This window comes from Cydia splendana, chromosome 25 (assembly GCF_910591565.1).
Source record: "Cydia splendana chromosome 25, ilCydSple1.2, whole genome shotgun sequence".
Classification (NCBI taxonomy): domain Eukaryota; kingdom Metazoa; phylum Arthropoda; class Insecta; order Lepidoptera; family Tortricidae; genus Cydia; species Cydia splendana.
This window is the reverse complement of record NC_085984.1, coordinates 288421-312438: the sequence shown is the minus strand read 5'-3', so window position 1 is coordinate 312438 and position 24018 is coordinate 288421. Positions and strand designations below refer to the sequence as shown.

The window sequence follows — 24018 nt, the reverse complement described above, 5'->3', positions numbered from 1 at the left end:
ACGTGAGACATTACTTTGCCAGGCCTATACTCGATGTTGAAATTGTACTCCTGCATTTGCTCCCACCATCTAGCAACGCGAGGCAGCATGTCTCTTTTTTGAAAGGTAGCTCTAAGCGAGTTACAGTCTGTAACGATCTTAAAAACAATTCCTACCAAGTATACTCTAAATTTATGCAAAGAGGCCACTACGGCGAGCGTTTCAAGATCATAGGACGAATAATTTTGCTCTTCTGGGGTGGTTTGCCTACTGAAATACGCCACAGGCTTAAGGATACCATCCCTATTTCTTTGGAGCAAAATACCAGCGACGCCTATTTTGCAAGCGTCAGTGTGTAACTCGGTGCTTGCCTTAGGGTCGTACAACGCCAAGGTTGGCTTTTGCGCTAACTCACGTTGAAGGGTTCTAAAGGCCTTCTCTTGTTCTGGTCCCCAGAACCATTTGACGTCATTTCTCAACAACTGTGTCAAGGGTTTGGCTATGACAGAAAAGTGAGGTACAAACCGCCGGAAAAAACTCGCAAGACCTAAAAATTGCCGAACATTATGCTGGTTTTCAGGAACTGGGAAGCGTTCCACTGCCTCTATCTTCTTTGACCCTGGACGTATCCCATTTTCAGATACTTCGAAGCCAAGATAATCCACTGTACGACCAAAAAAGAAACACTTCGAGAGTTTTAGAGTAAGGCCCGCGTTACGAAACAAGTCTAAAACCGACTTTAACCTTGACATTCCCTCAGCAATATCCTTTGATGGTATAATAACGTCATCTAGATAGGCTAAGGCTTCCTTATGACGGGCCGAGCCCAGGACCTGGTTCATAATACGCTGAAACGTTGCAGGCGCATTGGCGAGACCGAAGGGCATCCGATTAAATTCGTAATGCCCGTCGGGTGTTACGAACCCAGTCTTATACCTGTCTTCCTCGCGTATGGGTATTTGATAGTACCCTGACGCTAAGTCTAAGGTGGTATAAAACTGGTTACCCGCCAAAACATCAAGTTGATCGTCGATGAGGGGCATAGGGTAGTTTTCCTTCACCGTCTTTTTGTTAAGAGCTCTAAAATCGATACATAGGCGTAGTTCCCCAGTTTTCTTCCTAACAATAACGACTGGGCTGGCATAGGGTGACGTAGAAGGACGAATAATATCATTATCCAACAGCTCTGAGATCATGTCCCTTACCTTTTCCTTCTCCGATGCAGCTAACCTATAAGGTCTATAAACAACGGGGTCATCATCTTGTAGCTGTATGGACATATGCCCTACTGACGTGATACCCAGTTCTGACAAATCGAAAGCAAAGCTGGTTCTATATTCATTCAGCAAATTTATAAGTTGGTTTCTATCCTGAGAATTGAGATCTTCACCACATCTTAAATCGCAGTTTGATATACCAGAGCCCTTCTCTACATTCCGGGTCCTAATATTCAAAACATGTACACTGGTCTCTTCCTGAGCTATCCGGCCACGTGCAACCAAGGCATCTTTGACTAACGAACAAGTATTAGGAGCAGGGCAATCTGCCATAATTTGACCTACCCCTCCAACACCAACTCGAAATACGCCGGACGATATAGAATAATTTACTCCATTGTTTACTCTTAACCCTCCTTCTATAAAAACGTCGCCTTCATAAACCGGGTCAGTGCGTACCGTAATGACGGTCGGGCCTGAGATCTGGACATCACTATCGCAAAGTAGTCTGATTTTATTATGCACAGTAGCTAACTGATCAACTTGAACTTCATCTAAATGACTGCTATTGTTGTTATTCACAATAGCTGATGGATCAACCCGAGCTACATTTACATGACTACTAGAATTATTATTCGCACTACCTAATTGATCAACCTGAACGATTTGTAAATTTGTACTAGTTTTAATCATAAGGATATGAGGTTGTTCTGTGTACGTCTGCCCAATTATCAACTTGAAAGGACTGCTACTATCGGGGACAACTAGTAAGTCTACATTAGCTGCCACACCATCCAATGTAATCTGAACGTTGCGTCTTCCCAACGTTTGTACTGCCCCATTTCCAAATCCGTTAAGTACCGGAAAATCACGAGTTAAATTGATTTCTAAATCATCTTTAATATTAAACAGCTTTATAAACTGTGAAAGATTGATCATCGAAATTTCGCTGCCTAAATCAACAAAGCAATCAATCGGTATACCATTTACCAAGGCCGTTTTAAAATATTTATCATTTGGTTTTTGAACAGGGGGCTTTACAGACGTTGGAACTATAGATGAAGTACTCGAAATATTGCTCTCAGCAACGCGCATTGCTATCTTTTCATTAGGCAGCTTTGCATAGCACTGTTCGGTTTCGTGGCCTACTCTCGAACACCTACCACATTTCTTTAACGGTAGCGTACATTGGGAGGTAATATGACCATCTTTCTTACAATTAGAACACCGCAAAGGCCTTTGATTTACGCGTACCTGACCATCCTGAGTCCTTGAGGGTAAGTTTCTGGGAAATTTACGTTCTATATTCGGTTTTGTGTTTCTAGCATTGCGCAGATACGGTAGCAATTTATTAGGATCGTCATATTGTGCTGCTTCCGCACCTAACCTTACGGAACGATCATCGATGCCGTGTAAAATGCACTCCACCGCACGCTTGCCGAAAATATCACATCTACTTATTAACGCTACCTTCTCATAGTAATATTCCTCCAAAGAGTCGGAGAATCGGGCCCTTTTAGCTAACATGTCGGTGAGCATAGTGCCATAATTCTCCTCGGATGGAAAAGCTAATAAAAGTTTTTCCTGCCACTCGACCCACGAAAAGAGAACAGACGGGAGACTCTCGTACCACCTCTGTGCAATACCTTTTAATTTTGGCAATGCAAAGTGCACAATCTGCTTTTCTGTCCAGTTGTAGATGCTGGCGCATTCGTTTACCTTATGCAGCCACATTGTCATAGTCTGTTCTTTTTTTCCTGGGTCGAATTCAGGTATCGTATTATTCATAGATAATTTATCTAAACCAACATTAGGACTACTAAATGTCTTTAAAGCTGATACTAGGTCTGCAATATTAGTATTACTCAATGGCTCACCCGTATCCTTGGTTCTTCGCTCGCCACGACTGCATGCCCTGTGTCCACTCGAGTTGCTACGTCGAGGAGTTGAGCGGCGCGATCGGCGGCTGCGCCGGCTCCGTGACCGACGTGTCCGGCTACGCGAGCGGTGCCTCGATGGCCCCGGAGCAGCCGCGTCAAGGCTGCCGCTCACGTGGCTCTGCTGAGTGCCGGGGTCCCGGCTGCGCGTCCGTTGGTTCCGCGTCCGACGGTTGCCGCTCACGTGGCTCTGCTGAGTGCCGGTGTCCCGGCTGCGCGTCCGTAGATTCCGCGCCCGACGGCTGCGCGACCGTTGACTGCTCGAGCGTCGGCTGCGCCTCTCGCCTCGCCGACGCGGGTCTTCGTCCGGAGAGCAGCGGCTGATACGCCCCCGCGAACGCCGACTGGTGCGGCTGCGCGACCGCCGCGGCGCCCGGCTGCTCGTCCGCTGCCTGGCTCTGCTGCGCGACCGTTGGTGCCTCGAAGCCTCTCTCGTAGGACTCGTGGGGGTATACAGCACCCGGCTCTGAGATCCAGTATTCATAGCGACCTGGAACGTTCAAGTTATTCGCGAAAATCACAGCTGACGTGAACTTGAATATATATGATATACTCTTTATCAATAATTACACATTAACATAGCAGAAAAATGCTACAATGATTGTGATAGGACCTCTAGATTTTAAGTTGTTTCGTCGTTTAAAATAAATAGGGTAGTATTACAATTAATTTTAAACTAGCACACACTATTCAACTCTTTTCCAAATTAATACAAGTACTGTAAGCATATCGCAGCAAAATACATACTGATGCTATCTCAGTGGTAACCTAGGTGTACCTAGTTTTGGTTTAATTACCACTTACAGTAACTCATTTGTATGTATGAACGTGATTCCTTAACAAGAACTACATACCTTTGTTAATTTTCTAGCAATCTTTTCAAAAGCAAAATTTATAATTCAGAACGTAGGTAGTGGACGTAGCGGTTTAACGAAAACAAAAGCACAAAGCAGAAAAAGAAAAAAAAAATGTATTTATTTATCACTCTAATAGTTCATATATCCCACTGGCTGAGATGTAGATGCAGGAGGCTGACTTTAGGGTTATAAGCTAACAAGCTAGCCAAAGGTATGTAATTTAGATAAACAAATGAAAGATAATATTGGTTTAAGTACTTACTGTTTATTATCACAATATCAAATGTATCCTCACACTTAACTCACCAATGCAAGCATAGAACAATTGCTTTACGATATTTAAGCAGAAGCTTTAATAAAATAATTTAATTCGCAGATTAGTACTTTCTCCTTCAATCTCCTTTTCTGTTGGTGGTTAAATCAGGACTGACTAAAGGCCGCGTGGCCACTATTCCCGCTACTTTACGCGTCATCACTGTCGGCCAATCAGAATGCCGCGCCACCACTTTAGCAGCTCCCTGATTGGTCGACGTGCCAACTGTCAGTCTTGGTTTAATCATTACACTTACTTATTTTACTAAATAAATCAGATTATTACTAATAAAGTACCAAATGGATGTAAATAATATGTTATTAATTATATGAAGCTAACAGTACATACAGAGAAGTGTTTGTGCCATAATGGAAGCTGTGTTGCCGCCGCCATTACCGTTTAGTTTTACAAATAATTTGGAAAATGTTACATCAGGGAACCTCTCCAAAGAATGGGAGAAATGGAGAAAATCATTCCAAGTTTATTATGAGGCGTGTGAATTATCTAAAAAAAGTGCTCAGGTGCAGATGAGCATATTGCTGCATGTGATTGGTGAGCAGTGTCGCGAGGTACATGCTCAATTTGAAGGTACATTTGCCAGTCTAAAGGATTTATTGGATAAATTCGAATCTTTTTTCTCACCGAAAAAAAATATTACCATCGAAAGGCACAGATTCTTTACTCGGTGTCAAAAACAAAGTGAATCAATTGAGCAGTACGCGTTCGAGTTGAAAAAGCTAGCAAGTGCTTGTGAATTTAAGGAGCTAATAGATGATTTGATAAGGGATCGCCTCATATGTGGAATACAGGAGAACGTGCTGAGGGAGCGTTTGTTGCGAGAGCCGGACTTAACTCTAAAAAAGTCCCTGGAAATATGTAATATTGCGCAAATATCGAAAGTGCAGGCGGGGTCAATCAAGAAAGAGTCCAGTGAACATGAAGCTTATACTTATAATATTACAGCAAGTAATAGTCAAGACCAGTTTATGCTAGAGGAAGGCGGTATTCCGTACGGTCAGGTGAATTGGATATCAAGACGTGGAGGGTACGGAGCGCGAGGCGCGCCGAGGGGCAGAGGTCGCGGCTGGTCGCAGCCGGCCCCGCGCCCCGCGCCGCCGCGCCGCCGTGCCGCTCCTGCGCAAACAGCTGTTTCATCGCGAGAGATGAGACAACAACGTCAACAAACGGGACCTTATGGTGAAATTAAATCTGGAGTGCAGTGTCTAAAGTGCGGGTTTGCTCACGGTATCTATATGAAGTGTCCGGCTTTAAGAAAAATGTGTTTGAGTTGTAATAACTATGATCATTTCTCACGCATGTGCACGGTGTATAACGTACAAGCTGTGGAGTCCTCAGTGGAACCTATCGATCAGGTAATCTATTGTCTTAGTAATTCGAGTAGTGATTGGTCTATAGATTTAACCTTCGGAGCAGATGTTACTATTAATTTTAAACTGGATACCGGGGCCGATGCGAATATTTTACCAATAAGATATTTGAGCCAGGTTGGTTTAGCAGAACAAGATTTATCTAAGACGTGTATAAAGTATAAGAGTTACTCAGCTAACGATATCATTGTACTAGGCACGTGTCATTTGAAAGTGCAGTACAAAAATAACTTTTATATACTGGAGTTCGTGATAGCGGATGTACCGTCCTATGTAGTACCGGTGTTAGGCCGCGAATCGTGCAGTGAACTTGAGGTAGTTAGATTGATAAAGGACATTAGCGTCATACAGGATTATGAGTATATCTTTCACGAGTACAATGACGTTTTTGAGGGGTTAGGATGTATGCCTGGCGAGTACAAGATAGAAATTGATAGTAGTATTAGACCCGTAGTCCACGCTCCGAGAAAGATGCCGGTAGCTTTAAAAGATAGTATCAAGGAAAAATTAGATAATATGGTAGATGAGGGCATAATTGCAAAAGTGGAAGGCCCTACCGACTGGGTTAACAGTATGACTGTAGCGCGAAAATCTAATGGCGACCTACGGCTTTGTTTAGACCCACGTGACTTAAATCAGGCCATTAAAAGGGAACATTTCAAGCTCCCGACCTTGGATGAAATTACTGTAAATTTATTGGGATCTAAATATTATAGTACGTTGGATGCAAAACAGGGATTTTGGCAGTTGCGTTTGCACAAAGATAGTACGGATCTTTGCACATTCAACACATGTTTCGGTAGGTATAAGTTTTTAAGGTTACCGTTCGGAATTACGTCCGCTTCAGAGGTTTTTCATAAGAAAATGTTTGAAAATTTTGATGACATTCCGGGAGTGTGCCTATTTATAGATGACTTACTTATACACGGCCGTACGAAAGAAGAGCACGACGACCGACTGAAAAGGGTTTTGAACAGGTGCAGGGAAATCAATTTAAAGTTGAATAGAGATAAATGCAAATTTGGTTTAACAGAAATTAAATATTTAGGTCATAGAATTAGTGCACAAGGTATATATCCAGATAGCTCACATACCTCTGCCATAAAAAATATGCCACGACCAGAAAACATAAAAGATTTAGAGAGATTTTTGGGAATGATTAATTACGTAGGCAATTTCATACCAAACTTATCGGATAGGAATTTTGTATTGAGAGAGTTGTTACGTAAGGATACCGAATGGCATTGGACAGAGCACCACCAAAAAGCGTTTGATGACTTGAAAGATTGTTTGACAAAAGCTCCCGTTTTACAGTTTTATGATCTCAATAAACCCGTGGTAATTTCAGTAGATTCGTCTAAGAATGGATTAGGATCATGTCTTATGCAAGATGAATTACCAGTTTGTTATGCTTCGCGATCGCTTACGAAAGCTGAGCAAGCTTACGCTCAGATTGAGAAGGAGCTTCTGGCCGTGGTTTACGCGTGTGAGAAATTTTATACATATATATATGGTAGGGGTGACATAATAATAGAAACGGACCATAAGCCTTTGGTCAGTATAATTTGCAAGCCCATAGCAACCGCTCCAGCTAGATTACAGCGAATGTTGCTTCGTCTACAGCCGTACACGTTCAAATTAGTTTATAAGCCGGGAAAATACTTGTATATGGCAGATACGTTATCACGCGCTGTAGAACCGACGCGCGGTCCAGTTGAAGTACCGCGAGACCAGCTAGACTTGCAAGCACAAGTTTGTGCCATCGCAGTGAGTAACCCGTTACTGGACACGCATTTTGTAAAAATACAAGTTGCTACGCAAAATGATGTGGAAATACAAACAGTACTCAGGTATGTTAAGGATGGGTGGCCAACGCATAAACATGAGGTTGACATTCAAGCGAGGTCTTATTGGGGTTACCGCGACGAACTTACGTTAGCATATGGCATGTTATGGAGAGGCGATAGAATTGTTATTCCAGTTGCAATGCGCAACGAAATGTTAAGGCGTGTGCATATAGGGCACTTAGGCTTAGATAAATGTAAGTTGCGTATTAGGGAGAGTATGTTCTGGCCAAATATAAATGCACATGTAGAGGACTACATTAGTAACTGTCAGGCATGTTTGACATTTAAAAATCAAAATAGAAAAGAAACCTTAATCCCACATCCAGTGCCAGAAAGGGCGTGGTCCAAACTAGGGGTTGATATATTCCATTTTCAGCAAAACCAATACTTGATAGTAGTAGATTATTTTAGCAAATATGTTGAAGTTGCAAAATTGAATTCTCTAACCTCTGATAACGTTATCAAGGAATTGAAAATAATTTTCAGTCGACATGGTATTCCTAACACGGTGATCTCTGATAACGGCCCTGAATTTAGATCCAACAGTTTTGAAATATTCTCGGCAGAGTGGAGTTTCCAACATATAACGTCATCGCCACACTTTGCACAGTCTAATGGTCAAGTTGAGAGGACGGTTCAAACAATTAAAAACTTGCTAAAGAAAACTCACTATGAAAAAACGGAATTTAGAATAGCTTTAATAGAATATTTGAATACTCCCATTAGTAACAAACTAGCTTCCCCTTCTGAGCTTCTTAACAGCCGTAAACTAAGAGGTATTGTACCATGTCCTCCAAAACTGCTTTTGCCTAAAATTCAGAAAAATGTAAAAAAAGAGTTGGAAATACGCCAAGAAATGCAAAAAAATCAGTATGATAAAAATGCTCGCGATATGTCTGAATTACACCCTGGACAAAATGTAAAAGTAAGAATAGACAAACGTTGGGTGAGTGGTACCGTCGTATCATTGCGCGGTATACGCTCGTATCTTGTAAAAATATGTGGTGGTGGCACTTTGATTAGGAATAGACGACATCTTATTAAAGATTCTGATCAGCGCCCGGCAGCGCAAGACATTTCAGTGTGCCCTCTGCCTTATGATGATATCGCTATCTGCAGTGATAACGCGGTGACGTCATCGAGCGGTGTGGCTGGCGCGCCGCGCGCCCTCGACACCGGGTTTGATTCTCGTGACACGGTCGCGCACCCCGGTCCATCCAGTATACTGTCTGCTCCCACCAATAATAATAGTAATAACTATGTTACTCGCTCCGGCAGGGAGGTGATCGTTCCTGATCGGTGGGGTTCGTGGGGCTGGTAAACAGTTTGGAATGGTAATGTATTTTAACATACTGTATACCTATAATAAGTTCTATAATGATCAATGTTATATCTATAATAATGTAATGCCTGTACATGCACTTCAAGTTGGTCTTGTTTTTGCTGCTAAATAAAATGTGTATTTTGTTATAAGTTATTTTAATAATTTTCATGATAATGTAATGAAATATATTTTTTTTTAATGTTATATACCTACTTAATAATGATGTTAAGTGTCTGGATTAAGCACATTGTCTCACGAATCAACATTTTATCTGGAATAAAATATGGTTTGTCATTTTAATACTGTTACTATAAATACCTATGTTTAGTAAGGAAAATCATTTGCATGCGCATTTTGATGTTTTAAAATAGTACAATAAGCATAAGTTTTGTTAATAATTTTAAATTTACCAGTCAGCATTTATTTATTAAATTGTACACTCAGTTTTTTTTTGTACTTACACTCAGTTTAGGTATTACACGTACGAACGTCATATTTAGTCAGTTAAATGTATTTAATTTGAAAGTGTCATTTTTTTTGTGTTTTTTTTTTTTGAAAAGAGGAGATTGTAGGTACTTTATATTTATGCATGTTGTGGGTAAGCGTACAATAAATGAACTTTAGTCTTGATCAGAAACTGGTGTTTGATTGTCGCGTCCCAAGTACCTTAACAAAGTGAAAACTCAACGACATTGTAACAGTTTTTCGATCAGGTCACGTGTCCGTCTTACGTCGTGACGTGACCTGTCGCGAGTTTAACATTTATTCCCCATACCAAAAAGTGCACAGCGCCGCTAAAGAAGTTTTCACATCAAAAAAACTAGGAGAAAATTAGAAAAGAGAGTGGTAGTAAAAATAATTGTAGTCCTTAAAAATACATGTTGTTATTGGAAACACGACTCGTTCTTGACCCGTATCGAGCGGGGGTGATGGGTGATGCGTCAAAAACCGAAATAGCTCGGCAAATGTACACAATCGATATTTCTTAGACGAGGACGCCACTTTGGTAGAATATGTAAGTGCGCGGGGTTTTTGACCGAGCGTCAGCGAAGGTCTCCGTTTCAGCTTGGGCAAAAATGCTTTCGTATATACTCTTCCGGATGTTCTCCTCTACAGGTCACATTTCTCAACCGATTTTCGTGAAATTTTATGAGCAGGTTCGGTAGTTATAATTATTCTGTCGTTTAGTTTTAGAAAATGTTCAAAATGGTGGTAGGTAATATGACAAACAGCTAATTTCGTTAACATTTGCTTCTCCTACTGGTCGAATATACAATTTAGACAAATAATTAAATTTCGATTTTTGATGTTTGCGATAGACCCTGAGACTCCTCAGTCTATTGCGGAGTAGTTTGGTAATATAGTCAGTTTAGCACGTAGTAAATATACATACTGAACGTACGTATTAGCCACATATGGCTAAGCAGTTCAAGCACACATTGGGTGCGCCTGTATGTATACCTAGCGTGCAACCGACCGACCTCGCCTCGTTACAAGCCTTTCCCTACCTAGTTGAAACGTATAAAATCTGTGTGCATAGTTATATATTATAGCTATAGATACTACGTCCAGAAAATAGGCACTCATACGTGTTTAGATAAAAGTGTTAAAACCAAAGCAAGCTCGATGGCAACCTAATGTCAACTGGCATACATAGATAGAGCCAACGATGGGTGACTCTAGCTGAAGACCGTTCACACCAGATGCACTGAGAAGGAGAATATTTCATTATTATATTAATTATGTAGATCTGTTTCCGTAGAATGCGTATGTAAATATATCTGCCGGTAACTACAATTTAGCACTAAACTAAACACGATATGACTGTCGTGTAACTATGACAACATCAAACAACACCGCTACCGAACTGTCATGGTTGACACGAACATGAAACACGCGACCGGCGCACGCGCTGATGTCTATTGCCACAAGTGTGACATGGCAATTGTCTTGTACAACAATTTAACAGTGCCACAAGGAAATCTCATGAGACTTTCTTGACTGAGTGGGAAATCAGGCGCCAAGCGCCTCACCAATACCAACATAACAATTAAAATTTCTGTACATTTTTGGGTCGGTATACCATAATGTGGTTGTTGTTGTTGTTGTTGTTTTTGTTTATGTATTTTAGCCAACTTTGTAACATTGTTTTCATGACTAAAAAGTTAAAACTGATTGAGATTTTACATAATATTATATTAGATTCACTCACTTTATTGTTTGTCAAATCTGTCATCGAATTTAATTTCGTGTAGCTACCGCTGGCGCTAGTTATGCGCGCCTAATGCCGCGCCACGATGTGACCCGACCGGATGGTACAAGTTCGATCGGTTAATCCGTGTACTTAATTCATCTCTTTTTTGTATTAGCTGTGTAAAATGTGTGTAATCTATTTTTCGGCTTATATTATGTTTTTCACTATGTTTTTTCTATGTATGTCTGTTGTCTGTGTGTTTACGAATAAAAAACTATTCTATTCTATTCTATAATCGTACCGTCAGTTGACTTTATTTTCTGTTAGTACAATAATATCTTGCACTACAAATACATGACGACCATTTATACCTTATGAACTAATGTAATGTCATATTTTTGCGCGCTTCGTAGTAAGTATATTTATTACTGGTGACTACTTTTACTACATACCTACATTTGTGCAGTCTTTGTAAAACAATACTTGTCACTTGTCACCGCCGCGCCTGCGCGTGCGCCACGCCTGCAATGACACTACACTACAAATTACGATGACCGGTATCGCTAACAGTTCACCGCCCGCCCGCACTAATAACCCTACACTCGCGAAACATGCGATGCTATTTGTAACGATGATTCATTGTAATTGTAATAGCTCTGTGGTAAATGTAAACAGTATTATCATGGGATTTGTGGATGGCAAATATATTAATGTACACAATTAATAAATTAATAATTGTAAGTAGTACAGAATTAATGGAATAATGTTTGTTTTACGTATTAAAAAAACGTAAACTACATATGTACCTACAGATACTTTCTCGGGTCTCAAACTACTTATATCTCAAACTATTTAATCATTGATTAGATATAGATCTAATTTCACCTAAATCGGTCCAGCTCCAGCGGTTTAAGTGTAGAGAGTACAACAGACTGACAGCGTTACTTTCGCATTTATAATATTAGTATGGATTCTGGTAAAGTAGAAACAGTTATTGTCGAGTCACCGCAATGCGACTCGACTCTTGTCACCACCGCATTACCTCTAAAGCTCACTTTCTATTCATTCATCATTCGTGGCGTTAAATCCAGAGATGTGAGAAATACTTTATAAAAAGTATTTAAATACCTATTATTTTGCATTTTGTATTTGCATTTTAAATACTATTATTTCAAATAAGTCACATCGCTGGTTAAATCCTAATAGGGCGGTAAAGAAAAATAAAAATATATTAAAAATAAATCCTGTCGGTTGTTTTTTTCACCATTCCATTAAAATGAGTTCGATCTCGGTGTGACTATAGTGGTCCCCACTCAGTAGCCATTTTGGCCTACTTTTCCCACCCAGGACCCAGCCCTGTCCCACTAAGGCTTGATCCACACCTACATATAATTCGAGTTCTGGAGTGCAGTGTATTCTCCTGATAAATAGTATGATACGTAGATAAGTAACCCTACACAGGTGTAACCTAGATTTGTTCTTAGGAAGTATGCTAGGAATTCTAGACACGACCTGTCTGTCGTAGCGAAGACAGGCCGTCTGCAAAGGCCGAGCACTCACCTCTGGGTCGGTGCCAAAATAATGAATGAACCAATTACGGCCTAGATGTCTTAGATATCTGCTTTTTAACAAAAATACTCATTGAAAAGAGAGACGACTAGAAGGAGAGTTAGCCTAATTCAAGTGGAAATAGTTTCTTTAAACCGACTAAACTTTTATACCTATAGACACGAACGCCAGGGCCTGATCATTGATCATTGATTGGTCACAATACTCTCAATGACCGGGCTGCTCGCTCTCGATTCGACTGCTCCGAGGGGTCGTCAAGACAGTCAGTCAGCGAGCGCGAAAAAGAAAATACTATGAATTTGGGAGAGACTGCATCATTTCGTGGCCTTCCACTGTTAAACTTACATTTTATGAAGGTAGGTACGTATTACCGCATACGCCGCAGACGCATTCGCGGCGCACTGCAACTTTAAATGGAAACCCTCGTTAGTATTAGATCTAGGGAATATTTGTAGGGTCAGTTCCCGGTTTCGGTGCTGTTTTTGTATAAAAAAGCAATGAAACAATAGTGAGAGAAGCGCGCGAAGACGCCGCACCGTCTGCGAAGGCCGAGGCCCTTGGGCTGCAGCCAACTTGATCGATGAACCCTCCTATGGCCTAGATTAGGTACTACATTCTTGGCTTTGTTTCTGCGCTCATGTAATACTCTGTTACAGTTGTAGGTAAAAATATTATATTAATTATTAGTTAATTACTACCAGCTAGGTACACTTTTAACTGACCATCGATGGACCTTAATCGGTCTTTGCAATAAAGTACCCTTAGCATGAGTTTCACGCGGCCTTAAACGTTAGCCACTGCGTCAACTTAAACGCAATGCACCTCGCTTGCACCAATGTCATGCTTGCATCAGTACCATCGCCCACACTGTTAAGTGACAGTTCGTAAACCTTATTACAAAAGGCATAAGGTCCACCGCATTACGTAGTAAGTTTACGCAGTCGCTAGCGAATATGTCAGTGCCAAACCCGTGGTAAGGGCAAAGGCATACGAATTGTAAACGATGGCAGATAAATAACACTCTTGTCCATCAAATATCGTTTTCAATCATATCACAGCGAGCAATAATAAGCTGAAACTTTAGTATTTTCTATTGTGTTGATACTTGAGGCACCTGGCAAGTCGCCAAAACCCGGCACGGAAGTCAAGCTTCGTACCTAAATGAAACCGAGGGAAAATAGTGCAATTATTGCCAAAAAGTTTCCGTCATTCACGAAATGGACTACCTATGGACAAATAAATAAAATTCAAAGTTCTATCGCCTCACGATTCTGTGTGAAATAAGACTAGGATTACTAGGAAATATGTAAGAAAGAGTAGGTACGTTAAGTACGTAGTATGCTTGCACTGCTGTAATTTTATTACGAATAAATAACTAGTAGTTCGCCCCGAACTGAGAACTCGCAGTGAACCAAAAATTATTATAGAGCGATTGACTTTGTTGCACCTACTTGGGTACAGTCACCTGCAATAATATGTTCCTCTTCGAAGGCCGCAAAAATATCTGACACGATCTTATTTGTAGAGCCATAAGAGCGTGTCACATATTTTTGCGGCCTTCGAAGAGTAGCATATTATTGCAGGTGACTGTACTCGTATAGTGCGACATAAAATAGTATAAAATAAATGAGAGCACCACTTTCTACGTAACTGTCACATTTTTGACGTAAAATAAAATGGAACTCACATGTAAGCACACATGGCAACAATTTAGTATGGACATTTTTGAGATCCATTTTATTTAATTTCTACTATTTTATGTCGCACTATAGGTGGCAATGGATCAAAAATCGCCTGGATTTATTGCAAGGTCTGTGGAGTATGTATAATATATAGGACAAAGAGAGCCCTCTCGTGGAACTTTTTTGCATCCATTTTGAAGTGCCATCTGTAATTCTTAACCAGAAATCATATCAACATCAATATCAGGGGGAGAGGGGAATAAATAGTGTCTAAGTATGTTGCGAACTGTTGCGAACGTAAAAAAACTTTGACTTTAAAGAAAGGCTTAAGGATATTTATTAAATTAATACACGAAAGCAGATTAGGTACTTTTAAATTGACTGTCGATGTAAATAAATTACCTATCATACACGGCTGGAATAACACACAATTGACCACGAAAAACAATTACACGCAGCAGGTTGTGAATCTACCCGCCATAATTTTTCGAAATTTTTTGGTAATAAAGTTCTCAGCAACTGTGATGGCGTATGAAAACTTTGTTTCATTTAACATTGTAAAACTGAAAGTATTTTTATTTATCTGAATTATGTCGTAGTACAGACAATAAATGGGGTGTTATAATATTTTGAGTTTTATTTGACAAGTTGTTTTTTTGTGACAATCGCCTCCATGGCAACGATGGCCATAAATAATCTGTTCTAACAGATGTTTTTTGTTTGTCCCATGCCCTGGATACAAGACTTTTAAGACATTCTGAAAAATAAAGTGAAGGCATATTAAAAAAAAAGTTTAGCGTTAAGTAATATAGATGTCGTTATTTTTTCGAATGAAGTGCTTTATATACGACTGTCCCTCCCCTGGATTTAAGTCATCATAGAAATCATAGAGATTAAAATTAATAAACTGTATCTGTGCTAAAAGCCGAAATATTTCCTGTCAAATGTCAAATACCTAAATTATGTTTATATTATTTTATGTTTATCTTGCTAATTATTTCAAAATGGTAAATTTAAAAACGATATTATAAAAGTGCAAACCGAGCACTTTCATTTGATATTAAATTCGACCATGTTTTTTGCAAATAAAATGACCAGAATACCAAGACCTCTCACAAACAGCTTTTTGGCCTTCTAAGCTCTTCTACCTTAATAATCCCATGATCGAGCCTGCTCATAATTTAATGACTAAAATATAATGCCCTCAACTACACGTTTACCCAATTTCATTTAAATTAGAACAAATTTACTTAAGTTCTTGAGTATCAAACTATCTTCTGACAGTTCAGCTTAAAAACATCGAAATGCCGGGACGTGCCGCTAGCCATCCATCCAAGTCGAATGTAAGAACTTCGCTTCGCTTCGCTCGCTCGTTCGATAAATAAATTAGAAATACTATGATGCCTATTTTTGATCTGATTATGTTCCGTGGCTTCCAAATCTGGAAGAAAAAATCTAAGTAACATTATTTTAAACGAGACAAACATTTCAAATATCGTCACAAGATTAAACCAAAACACGGCTTTCAATTTTTCAAAGGAAAACCAAAAGAGGTTTCGTAAGCGACAACAGTGGCCTACTCCTGCCCAGGTTAAGCCGTTGCTGAGCAAAGCAAGCCTTAAGCCAAGTGAGCATTATTAATAGCCGTGTTGCCTCAGCTGACGCTGACGAGGATCGACCACGGCGGGCGCGGATCAAAGTTACCTGAATTATTGAACAAGGAGGCGAAGTTAAGGTAACTAACGAATATTTAGAGGCCGTTTAATCGGCCTATTTTTACTTAAGTAGATATGTAAATGAACTACCTATCAAAATTACCTATTCGAGCGGCCAAGGTAAAAATATCTCAACATACACTTTAACGTCTTGATGATATAGGCTTATTAGGATATTTGTGAACAACTTGGCCGCTCCGATATATCTGATGGCGACTGTACTATATTTATTTATCTGATTTAACGCCCTCGTCGATTCAAAGTATTCGCATTCGTACCTACCCTTCCTACCTAGTACCTTACCTAATTGTATTGACTGATGTATTATATGGAAAGTGAGTGAGATGAATGGGTGATGTAACTTGTATTCGAGTGCCATCCCATCCCACCCACTACACCCGGACACGGTTACATACAGCTGTTGCAATAAGGGTGTTAGAAAGTGGAATAAATAACATATGACATTCATTAAAATAAAACAAAATCTCAGTTGATTTATAAATAATCTTCTTTCAGGATGGATACTTTACTAACAAATTTATGGATGGAGCCAGCATTTAATTTAAAGCTTGAACACGCCAAAACGTGGGCACACATTTTTGCTTATAAATTTTGTAAAGGGTGGTTAAATTTTATTTCTTTACTTAAATTAAAATCGCTATAGCATGAAGAACATATGATACCACAATAATTGTTATTTCTATGATTCGTTTTCATGATAACGAGCTTTAAACAATAACGGAGCGAAATCACTTTGCACCAATAGCATTGGAAAAGTCGATTAGGCTAAATAAACTTGTGAAAATGTTAATATATCGAGGATCGATAAATTTTTATGTTTTTGAAATGTTGCGGAGACGTCAATGAATGGAAAGACAACCAGAAAGCAGAAAAACACGAGACACAAAAAAGAAACTAGGAACATACAGCGTTCTTACATAAAGACCGAAACCTATCTTTTCTTATATTGCCAAAAACGTACAAATATCTCAAATTTATGTACAAAAAGAGAAGTCAAGTTAGATTAAGAGCTAGCAAGAGCTTATCTGCTCCCAAATAGTGGTGCTAATTGAAATTTGTATGCAAAATGTAGGATATTAAAACGTTTGATCATTTTTAACGTATTTGAGCGTGTTAGGTGTTAGACGATGGTTCTATAGAAATACAAACTTCAAGCAATACATAAAATAAAAAGTTTGACTTGTATGAGTTGCTAATACATTCCCGAAGATTGTAAGATAAAAATAATGCTAAGTAATCCCCATTATTTATTGGTTGAGCCAGCTACTTGTGATTCCATCAAGCGACGCCGTTAATTGATTCGCATAAGGGACATTGACTATAGAAATGTATGCAAGAAACATTTGCGAAAATGACTTAAACCTATTTTAAAGAAGCCACAGCTCACAGTTACTATTTTGGTAGCATTCATCGTGTTCTCATTACACTATAACAGTGACGAAGGGGTATTAACATGATAGACATGGCGAAAATGCCAAAAGGGTACTTTTGGCGGATGGTAATAAATGACGTCGGATGGCAATGGACTGGGCCCATATCAATGAATATTTAAAAAAAAGACACCTGTCGGCTTAGCACGGTCGCGTTTTTATCCCTTGTCACCATGCCTGTCACGTTCTAACAAGTATGTAAGTGCGAAAGGGACGCGCATAGTGATAGTCGATAAAAATGGAACCGTGCTGAGCCCGCTGTTAAAGTTATATTATCAACATATCCGCAAATAACTCTGGCTTGGACTACTTAAACATACAGTAATCATGTCGTGCATATGTGCCCACGTTTTGGCGTGTTCAAGCTTTATAAGACCAAGTTCCTCTTAGGACTTAGGAGAAACGATCATTCGTACAGTGCATGATAAAGGGACATCTGCAGCATCGTGCAATCAGCATCAAATAGATATGTAGTGACGGCCAAAGTGGCCGAATCATTACCATAGAAATGACGTCAGCTGCCATTCTGTTGGTTACCTAATTGAGGAATTTAACACAAACACGTAGAAAAAAAATAATATCTTTAACTTGGCCTGCAAGATCACATTTGGCCCGGCCAAAGCACATAAGCCCCACTTTAAAAACAATCGCTGTGAACCGCTAGTGTCACTTTCAGCCATAGCTCATAAGTCATAGCGTTAAGAAGGATTACCTTATATACGTGCTTGTAAACTATTACTCTCTAAATATTTTTTTTTAAACATGCAGATACGTCTGCGAGCGATATTCCAAATTTTATATTAAAGGAAAAAAATGGAAAAATTACGCTTCCGGCAGGTCTACTATACTACTACAGGTCTATTACTGTCTAGCTAAGTCTGTATTAGTCTGTAGGTGTTTTTGTCATTTTCCCGACCTACATTACTATCTGGCATCTCAACACTTCCTCGTTTCGTGTGTCGTGTGTCGTGCGGTGCGTGGGCGCACGGAACATGCCAACGAGGTCGATGTCGTTTCGTCTAAATAAATCATCTGCGTTGTACACAGAATGTTGTATCAAACGTCCAAAAGTCCAAAGTAGCAAATAGCAGATTAAATTATTTTTACTAGGTACACCAGCTCGGAAACGCTCTCTTTATTCTTCAAAAACATTTGCTACTCTTTTGGTTCAATTTTGGGATCTTTAGCTCGCTCGCTCGGGTATCAATAATAAGCACGAGGGGTTACACGTCTTCTACTTCACTTAACTTCTAACGTATTGCTGCGTCCTTGTCCTCGATCATTCCATTCAGGAAGGTGTATCAACCTCTTTATATGGATTTAGTCAATTTAATTTTGGAATAAATGGAGGAGCTATGGGGTTTCGCAAGGTCTACAATTCACAAATCCACTTTGTATGTGTATGCTGTGCCATTATATCTGCACAACGGTGCAGATAAGCTGTTATGGATTTGAGTAGAACTTATTGAGTAATGATCGGTTCTGTGGAAATCGCTTTCTTAGTGGATAGTGGACAAAGGCGACTCTAACGTTGCGTTTCCTTTTAACTTGCATTGTTCAAGTTTTTCAATGGCTTGCAAATAAACGTTTACGATACTTGCTGTAATTTCTAAAAGAGGCGTAAAAAATAAATTGAGTGAAGAGTTGTTTACTAGCTACTATTCACTTCAGACTCAAGAATAATCAGAACTCTGTAGAAAGTCCTTATATGTACTTATACATTTTTTCCTAATCCGCTTTCATTGTTCTTGGTATATCTTATACAATTACATTCTGTTGTCAAAACGAATACTCAAGAACAATGAAAACACTTGGTATGAAAATTTAATCATCTTTCATCTTTATGCTGTTTTGTGTATAAAAGTAAAAAATGAAAAGTGTTTTATAAGTAAAACTTAGAGCACGGCATAGAACATGAACATGCAATATCACATATGTATTACAGTTTATTACTATCTAAGTATCTAGTTTTCCATTATTCGGCACATGGAAAGAGTCGATAGGTACGTACGAAGTGTCAAAAGAACGGACGGAGCATGTAGTAGGTACGTCATAATGCGGTAGGTGACACGGTGAAAACAAATGGGTCACTGTAACAGTTAGTTTACCGTGGACTAGATAAAATTTTAGGGTCCCTACCCAAACCTACCCTCTCATTGGGTTCAATTCAAGCCCCTCTCATCTCAGTCCTAAATCCTCAATCAGCCATTAATTAGATAGTTAAATGTCTATTAAAATATTAGACTAAAATATACGGTAATCTTGTTAACCTAACGTCATAATGCGGTATATAGGTGACACGGCGAAAATAAATGGGTCACGGTTTACGGTGGACTCCATGTTACATGTAAATTAGACAGTTAAACGTCTATTACACTCGTTACTATTTATTACATAATGTTATGTAAATTCTTACATCTAATTTGCATAATGAATAGTGTAAGTAGTTTAAGTACACAAATGATGGTCATAAAACTCATAAACAATAAGTCGCTTTGGTACGAAACTATTAAATGTCCGCAAATTACAGGAGCCATTATCCCCTCATCCGTTCGGAATGCATACACATTGTTTATAGAACGTTTGAAGAACTAAAAATAACCAGTTTAAACGCCGGCAACGCACTTGCAACCCCTCTAGTGTAGCAGATGTCCATGTACGATGGTAATTGCTCACCATCCGACGATCCGTCTGCTCGTTTGCCTCATACAACATAAAACAGTTAACCAGACTATAGTTTTCCTTAAATTCTCTTTTCACTCCATCCGTCCAGAACAGACCCTTGACAACAGACGCATGATGAGACAACCTAATCGGAGTCCTTCCCGCTCCACTGAACATGAACTTAGGAACATCACAAATGTCATCAATAACATTAACGGTGACATCAGTCCACGTCAGTGACGGTTGAACTGATAATGACATCATGGCTTCCTGATTGTTGACTTCTCGACGTCTTCGTCGTACTATCTAAGGTCGCCATTATACCGAGGCGGAGATGAGCAAAGATGAGAGACGAGCGGGAATCAACCGATAGCACTGATTGCAATCCAGCAGAGCGGGGACTTTTTATCTTTATTCACCCCGCCATCCCTATTCACCCCTGTCGACCTTAGATTAGCCGCTTAGAGCGTGCGCGGGCGCTGGCGCCGGCTGAGTCACGAACTCACGACCAACTCACGCGCAGCGGAATGCGCGCCCTGCCCCCGCCTCGCGGTCTTTCCACTCACATCCGCTCGCTACTAAATATTGAGCATATTAGATTCAGTTTTTTCGCGACATCTGGATAATGGGGAAAAATGCTAGTTTTTGTCGACACAAAGGCTTTTATCACGTGCCTCCCTACTTTCACAGTCTTATACTTGGCACTGGCATAACACACATATATTAATACATAACTTACCGGAGTTTCAAGTAACTATAATTAAAAATAGTCTAAAAGTCATCGCAAATGCCAATTCAATGTTCAGTGAACTAATAAAAACATAACATCTGTTTTATTCAATAATTCCATCACGCAAAGCTAACATAACTCAATCGTGACTATATAGAATGGCATAAATACCAACTTCATTTATTAATACAATAAATTACCAAACGATGGATATGGCCTGGGTATTTCATAGATTCAGCAGTAAATTCTATAACGTAATCTTATCAACTGGCGTAAAACTTGTAAACATTAAGAAATAGTACAAACGATCAGATATCTAGGCAAGACTTTCAGGTCATTGACGTTTCATCGGTAGTAAGATTAAGGTCAATCACAATCCTCATCAAATAATAGACATCTCTATAATCAATCTTATGATGTAAGGAGGACTATATGGCCGAAAGCCAAAATAATGCTAATGATAGTCAAACTATTTTTTACTTCCTTACAGAGCCTCTACCATCAGTTTTAACATTGACATAACGCTCACGTCTACGTAATTTACTTTCTGTACATCTCGCTTCCACTATTGCTCGCATATGCGAGTACGAGCGAGATGCATAGAAAGTAAGTTACGTAAACGTGAGCGTTATGTCAATGTCAAAACTGGTGGTAGCCGTACAGGACAAGATTGACGTAGTGAAGCTCCCTTTTGAGCAACTGGGATAAAACAATACCTAGTTTTTAGGGCCAGGGCTTTTGTTTGGAAACCCCTGGACTCTCTGGTGTAGTGCACGAACATAACCATATCTTTTCCTCACCTCACCTAGCTATGTGCTAATAAACCTAACTAGTTAACCACGACCTAGTGCTCTTAACCTGAACCTATTAACTGAACCGTGTCATGTGTTCACATATGTCGTGAGAACGTTACCTATTATCTGTACATTAAGAATCGACCAATTAGAAGAATAATCTCTCTCTAATCAGATCTTTCCGACTTTCGAGTTAATAACTACTTATTAAATTAAAACATTAAAAACCCCCTACGCATTATGCCAAAATCCATTTTATACCAAGAATACCTTTATACATCATTTTGGAAAAGAGCTGATCTGATACTCTTTAAACCGCAAATAAACTCGGTTTCACATAAAAAAAACCGCATCGAAATCGCTCTATCCGTTGGGGAGCTACGATGCCACAGACATTGGCGTCAAACCAACCCTCTTTTTTCGTCGGGGGTTAAAACGATATCATCAGAGATGAGAGCTTGAGAGCTTTCCTGAGACCCGTTTTAGCTCAGTCTTTTTCAGTCCTGAGATAAGATCTTTTATTTGAAGTGTGTTCCAAAATGACTTTTATATACTTCGTTTTTCGAAGGTTCTGTTTTCTGCATCATCTTTTGTTTATACATATACACCATGGATTGTATGTGCGTGAAGTATGTAGATATGTTTCAAACATGTATCTACTTTAGAAAGCTCTTCGCTTCTGCAGAGGACTTAATTTAGTCCCCAACAAGTGAAAAATAACTCCTATCCCGTTGAAGAGAGTAAAAAAATATAGTGTAAAATAAATACTCGGGAATGAATAGGCTATGATGCAATGCAGGTGTCTCCAATCTTTAGTACCCTAGGAGCAACATCATGCTCTGGTGCGCCCGCTGGCTCCCGATGTAGATTAATGCGTGCTATCAAAGTCACGGCTCAGAGATAACAATAGCTTGGTGCACGTCAGATGGCGAGATACGACCTTTCGCTTATCAATGACGCGTGTTACGAGTACAGATCAATGTCATTGCCAAACACCCAAACAGGACTAACGAAAAGGCTTATGAATGCCGGCGTCTCTAAAGGGGCCCACTGATTAACAGTCCGCCGGACGGTATCGGCCTGTCAGTTAGAACAAAATTTTGACAGTTCCGAACAACTGACAGGCCGATACCGTCCGGCGGACTGTTAATCAGTGGGCCCCTTAAACTTTTGGACCCGAGGACCAGAGGGGCTAACGCGAAGTTTTGACTCTCGGGTCGGGTGCACTTATGAAGTTATGAATTCATACGTCACTGCGACAAAGAGGTAAAACTTCGGTCGTGGTTTGTACATCGAAAATTCGTAAAACGTAGGTCTATTCCTCTCTATCGCTCTTGTATATTCGAGCGACAGAGAGGCGCTCGCAACTGTGCGTAGAGATAGTCCTAGTCATCATAAATATAATCAAATCCCAATAATGAGAAACGTAAATATACCTAGGACAATTAACCGTTTTATAAGTTGCTGCCAGTATTGACGGCTGTTTATGTTAATCGGACTCAATTATGTGCGTGCACACTTACTTATTGAACGAGCCCATCCGCCCGGGATCACCATACCGTGTTATCATTCCTCCGCACGAGTCGCACGCGCCACTATTATGTGCCATTACCAGCGCACGCACATGAGTACATCATTCCCCGTGAACCTATATAAGGCTTCTATAGACCTTATAACAAATGGCATGCGATTTTAGTTAATTGCTGGCTAGGTAGGGGCAATGAATTCAATCTGTCGATCAAATGCCACAATGTATTGCAAATCACATGCGATTATGATGACGCTTGGAGAGGCCATTAGTTAGTCTAGACCGCCGTACTTTGAGGTAGAGTATGCCCTCGGAATCAATGCAGTCAATGGGAATACAAGTTATACTGCTCTCAGATTGCTCTATTCGCGCATTTAATAGCGACGGTCCGCACTAGGTACCCTCGTACTGCCGATGCCGGTCCTTTGACTCATGCCAAGAAACCGACAAACAAAATAGGGAGCGGCGAGCACGACAAGGAACATGACGAGCGGCATATTCCCACACTACGTCTCTACTTCCCTTGCCACTCGGCGAGAGTGTGGCAGAACTGGCAGAGGTATAGTGGTGTGATGTGGTAACCGTGCGTGCGTGTAGGCAGGGTATACAATCGCACGCGCGCGCGCTCGTGCGGCTCCGTCGTGCGTACACGCAGATAAGATCGGGGTGCGATTATCAATGCAGTGGCTGTTCTTGTTATTCGAGCAAGTAATCTGACGTATTATCTTCACGCTTATTACAACATTTATAAGTACCTAGCGGAATTGACACAGCCTCGTAACACGCCTACCATACATAATTACATAATGATTCATAGGGAAATTGGAAC

The 24018-nt window shown here is 40.0% G+C and overlaps 2 protein-coding genes across 5 annotated transcripts in view; one reads left to right on the top strand and one right to left on the bottom strand.

Moving 5' to 3' along the window:
- Positions 1–24018, bottom strand: part of LOC134802757 (dynein axonemal assembly factor 11) — a 52994-nt gene that overhangs the window by 20374 nt on the left and 8602 nt on the right. The gene's annotated exons all lie outside the window — the stretch shown is intronic.
- On the top strand, positions 4659–8859 carry LOC134802967 (uncharacterized). The gene is made up of 3 exons (XM_063775702.1): positions 4659–5548; positions 7367–7541; positions 8658–8859. Exons 1-3 carry the CDS (start codon positions 4672–4674, stop codon positions 8857–8859), a joined length of 1254 nt encoding a protein of 417 aa, XP_063631772.1. The 5' UTR covers positions 4659–4671.

Coding starts and splice junctions, on each gene's coding strand:
- LOC134802967 (XM_063775702.1), top strand. CDS start 4,672: ATGGAAGCTGTGTTGCCGCCGCCATTACCGTTTAGTTTTACAAATAAT. Junction 5,549..7,366: donor AAAGTGCGGGTTTGCTCACG/GTATCTATATGA, acceptor TGTATATGGCAG/ATACGTTATCACGCGCTGTA. Junction 7,542..8,657: donor GAAATACAAACAGTACTCAG/GTATGTTAAGGA, acceptor CGCTATCTGCAG/TGATAACGCGGTGACGTCAT.